The sequence below is a fragment of the Octodon degus genome, unplaced genomic scaffold (genome assembly GCF_000260255.1).
Source record: "Octodon degus isolate 3935 unplaced genomic scaffold, OctDeg1.0 scaffold00144, whole genome shotgun sequence".
NCBI classification, from domain to species: Eukaryota; Metazoa; Chordata; class Mammalia; order Rodentia; family Octodontidae; genus Octodon; species Octodon degus.
This window is the reverse complement of record NW_004524720.1, coordinates 1,494,115-1,498,982: the sequence shown is the minus strand read 5'-3', so window position 1 is coordinate 1,498,982 and position 4,868 is coordinate 1,494,115. Positions and strand designations below refer to the sequence as shown.

The window sequence follows — 4,868 nt, the reverse complement described above, 5'->3', positions numbered from 1 at the left end:
AAGAACAATTTATAGGGGTTTAGTCCACAATTGGCTGACTCCAAGGCAGAATGCCATTGGAGATGAGCATCGCAGGGAAGAAACAGCTCATGGTGAACAGATGGCAGCAAAGCAACAAGAGACAACCACAGCTCTTTCTATCCTTTATATCTTATCAGGCTACTCAGGGCAGGTAGCACTCATACCCTTAATCCTAGTGCCCTTGACTCTAGCAATGCACCATGAATCAATCCCATTGTTACACACTTTAGATCCAGCCACCTCTGAAAAAGTCCCGCCTATGACTGCCTGAGGCTTTGAGGGACATCCAGACACAAGCCATAACCCTGCACAAAAAGAAAAATAGAAATATTGTACTATCCCTTATGAACTCATGCAGAACCGAAGGACTGGGTTACTGGACCAGGCAAATGTGGGTGCATTTGACAGGGTAAATGCCTGCTTCCATCCTAGCAGGGTGACTGTCTCACCTAGTTGGGGGAGGGGAGAGAATGAGAACTCAGGATACTTGCCATGGGCTAAAAATGTCATCTAGTATGCTAGCTGCTCTTACCATGGGGATCAAATATGTATTAAAAAATCTATTAATCGGGGCCGGGGAGATAGCTCAGTAGAATAAGCGCTTGCCTGGCAAGCACAAAGGCCTGAGTTCAATCCCCGGTTCCACCAAAAAATAAAAAATAAATAAAAAATTAAAAAAAAATCTATTAATCATAATAAAGTGAATGGGCTCTTAAAAGGCACGAAGGAAAACCCAGCTTCTTTTTACAACTGATTAGCTGAGGCCTTCCACACGTATGCAAACACAGATCCATCTTCTAGAGAGGGAGAGGCACTAATGAGACATTTCATTTGTCAGTCAGCCCCAGATATTCAACATAAGCTACAAAAACTTCGAATGAGGTCTCAGACACATATGACCTACCTGTTTGACACAATCTTTTCTGTGTTCAACAACTGGGACCCAGAGAAGAAAGAGAAAGGCTACGATTATGATTATGCAATTGGTGATGCTTAAAACCCACTCAGGTTATCTAAGAAAAAAGCAAAACCCAGGGACAACAGAGGAAATGGTTCCTGTTTCAAGTGTAAGAAGACTGGACATTGGGCACCAGATTGCGCTAAGCCTCCACCCCTGGGCCCTGCTCTAAATGTGAGGGAGTTGATGTGCCTGACTTGCAGCACTGGAGGTCTTGCTGTCCCCATTCCTGGAGAGGGGTCAGGCCTGCCAGAAGCCTCATTTCCTATGACGACTGAGAAGGCCCAGAGGAACCTGCAACGCCCCTATCCATGGACATCACCATCTCCCTGAGAAACTCTAGGTGATCTTAGACATCATGGACGAGCCAATTCAATGGCTTATGCGTATGGGGCAGCTCACCCTGTTTTGATTTCCTTCTCTGGAAAACTCCTTTAGGTCTATACCACAGTTGGAGGGGATGGGACCTGTAGTTGGAGATTCTGTACCCCTCCTCTGAGGTGTCACTTTGAAGGACAAATGTTTAACCATGAGTTTCTCTTTTCCCACAGTGTCTTACCCCTTGCTAGAAGAGATTTATTAACAAAATTAGGAGCAATTTTCACATTCCTGCTAATACTAAAATGGATTTTACTTACTGGCACCAGGTCTCCCTGGCCAAATTAGCCAACAGGTGAATCCTGCTCCAAGATATAAGGGAAACCATGATAGGGCAAATTCTGCTATGCCAATAGTTACAAGGCTAAAAGCTCCCAGCTGGTTCCTGAGTACGATATCAAGGAAAAGGCACATAAAGGGCTGTAGCCTCTCACAGACAAGCTTCTCAAACAGGGCCTTCTGAAGCCTTCAATACCCCATTCTCCCTGTGATAAAGCCCTCAGGAGAATGCAGGCTGGTGCAAGGCCTCTACCTAATAATTAACAAGGCTGTTATTGCAATCTACCCTCTGGGGGCAGACCCATATTCCAAGCATAATTCGCTCCCAAATTCCAAGTGATAGTAATTGGCTCTCAGTCACAGATTTAAAAGGTGCATTCTTTTCCAAGATGGTACATAAGACTCTGTGTTTGCCTTTGAATGAAAAAAATCCCCTTCCAAGAAAAACAATATATTGATCAGTTCTCCCACAGAGATTAAGAGACAGTCCTTATCTGTTTTTTTTTTTTTTTTTTTTTTTTTGTTGTTGTTGTTGTTTGTTTGTTTTTATGGTTGGCTCAGCTCACCCTAGGGGCAGGGCTGGCACAGCACATGGTATCCAGGATCAAATCATGGCCCCTGCACACTTGTCTAAGTTTGCCTAAGCAGGCACTTTATTACCCCACTGAGCTACCTCCCTGGCTCTAGTCCTTATCATTTTGCTTGAGCACTAGAAAAAGACTTGAGGGCCAGGGAGATAGCTCAGTAGAATAAGTGCTTGCCTGGTAAGCACAAGGACCTGAGTTCAATCCCCAGTTCCTAAAAAAAAAAAAGAAAGAAAAAGAAAAAGACTTGAGAAACCTATAGCTAGAACAAGGAACCATCCTGCAGTATGTAGATTACATTTAGTTTGTAGCCCACCTCTGGAATTAGAGTATATATTACTATGGGATATATATATATATAGATAGATAGATATAGATATAAATATATATACATATATGTACATACACATACATATCATTAATTCATTCACCATTTTAACTTTTAGCTCAAAAACAGCAGAAAAGCATGTCCACCTACCTTATATTTGTCTTAATATATTTTTTCTTGCCACTTTTGCTCATTATTAAGACATTTGCAATCAATTCTTTTCTCCTTCTCCACTGTCTTGTCTATATATCCTGAAGTAGAATTATAATATTTTAATAACCATAACATTTTATTTTAAAAATATTAAAATCCCTTAAAAGTAGGCCAGGAAAAAGTCTAACATATAAAACTAAAACAAAACTAAGTAAAAACTCCCACAGAATAGATAGCCAAAGACAATTCTGATTGCTTTTCATCAATCCTATCATTCAATTTTCTTCCCCGGAGGGAAACTTTCATAAGACGCTGTTTCTTAGAGTGTTCGCTACTGAAGTGAAAGCAGCACAATCTATGATCAAATACCCTCCTACAGCTCACCTCAGTACACCTCAGTCACCAGCTCTATTTAATAAATGATGTTAGCAGTTTTAAAAATTTTACTCAATTGCAATATGATTTTCAACCACTTTTCATTGACCTTAAATTCAAACATGAGTCAAATTAACTCTAAGCAAAATATCGACAGCTCATCCAAACTTCCTGGGAGCCTTCAGCACACTTTCAAAGCTGTTCTGGACACTCCACTGCTATTTTTAAATAGTGCCTTTTAAAAATGTACATGGGGGAGGGGGTGGCAGAGGGAGTCCTGCACAGAGCACTGGCCTAGGATGCATAAGGCCTGGGCTCCTTCCCTAGCTCCTCCCCCAAGAAATGACACGCAAAAGGAAATAGAAGCAGCAAAGGAAAAAAGTGACTGAGATTCTTTATTTCAGTATAGGAAAGAGCAATCCCATTTCTAAGACTGTTGGGTACTATGCTAGCAGTGGTGGTGCCTAGTGTAGACACAATACCATCAGGGCTCCCACTGCAGTGACTCCAAAATTGAGTCTTACCGTCCCAGGCAATTTTTTGTTTTGCTTTCTTTTCCTTTTGAGACAGGGTCTCATTCCAGAGACCAGGTTGTAGTCCAGGTTGGCCTTGAACTTGCTATGCAGTCCAGGCTGGCCTCAAATGTGTAATTCTCCTGCCTCAGCCTCCTGAGTATTGGGATTACAGGCATAGACCACCACACCCAGCACAAGCCTGCATTTGACATACAGGAAAAGACATGTAGACAAAGAGAAATGATTATCTGGAGCAATGATGACCACGACATCATAAATGGAAACGACTGCTAATCTCTACATTTCCTTGGATATGTTGTTAGTTAGTAATGCATTCTTTTTTCTTTTTCTTTTTTCTTTCTTTCTTTCTTTCTTTCTTTCTTTCTTTCTTTCTTTCTTTCTTTCTTTCTTTCTCTTTTTTGTTTTTTTGAGACAGGGTCTTGTTCAGGCTGGCCATGAGCTTACTTTGTAGCCCAGGCTGGTCTTAAACTCTCATTAATCTCTTGCCTCAGCCTCTGGAGTGCTGGGATTATATGGGTGCGCCACCATGCCCAGATAGTAATGCATTCTTATAGCTCAAAAATGTAAATGTGGCCAGGGATGTATCTCAGTGCCACAGTTCCTGCTTGGCAAGTGCAAGGTCTTGAGTTCTATTCCTGGTACAAACAAAAGTAAGTAGTAGAGTATTTTATGCGCAATCGGGTGGAAAGGCCGTCCGTGCCGCTAGGATGAAGCTCGTGAGATTTTTGATGAAACTGAGTCATGAAACTGTCACCACTGAATTGAAGAATGGAACACAGGTCCATGGAACAATCACAGGTGTAGACGTCAGCATGAACACACATCTAAAAGCTGTGAAGATGACCGTGAAGAACAGAGAGCCGGTGCAGCTGGAAACACTGAGCATTCGCGGGAATAACATTCGCTATTTCATTCTGCCAGACAGCTTGCCTCTGGACACGCTACCTGTGGATGTTGAACCTAAGGTGAAATCTAAGAAGAGGGAAGCTGTGGCAGGAAGAGGTCGAGGCCGAGGTCAAGGAAGAGGACGTGGCCGTGGCAGAGGACAAGGGGGTCCCAGGTGATAACGCCTCCCAAGATGACTGGTGCAGAAGTGACTGGGGCTATTTTTTGTACAGGTTTTGTTTGTCAGTTTTTAATAAACGTAATTGTGGGACAGAGTTGTCTGTTGACTATTACCAAGCTTAAGTTTTTGCAGTTTTTATTACGTGTTTGTTGTATTTGTGAAATTAGCAGTACCAGCAGATCAATTCTCT

General features: G+C 42.1%; 1 protein-coding gene and 1 pseudogene across 5 annotated transcripts in view; one reads left to right on the top strand and one right to left on the bottom strand.

Annotated features, from left to right (window-relative positions):
• Crem (cAMP responsive element modulator) overlaps nt 1–4,868 on the bottom strand; it is a 91,443-nt gene that overhangs the window by 74,889 nt on the left and 11,686 nt on the right. For 4 of the 5 annotated variants that reach the window (XM_023701915.1, XM_023701910.1, XM_023701909.1 and 1 more), the window contains exon 2: nt 2,699–2,799. The exons of the other annotated variant lie outside the window; for it this stretch is intronic. In XM_023701915.1, the coding sequence (XP_023557683.1) occupies nt 2,699–2,742 (44 nt within the window). In that variant the 5' untranslated portion in view covers nt 2,743–2,799. The remainder of the gene's footprint in view (nt 1–2,698; nt 2,800–4,868) is intronic. 5 annotated transcript variants of the gene reach the window in all.
• LOC101574579 lies at nt 4,320–4,676 on the top strand (annotated as a pseudogene).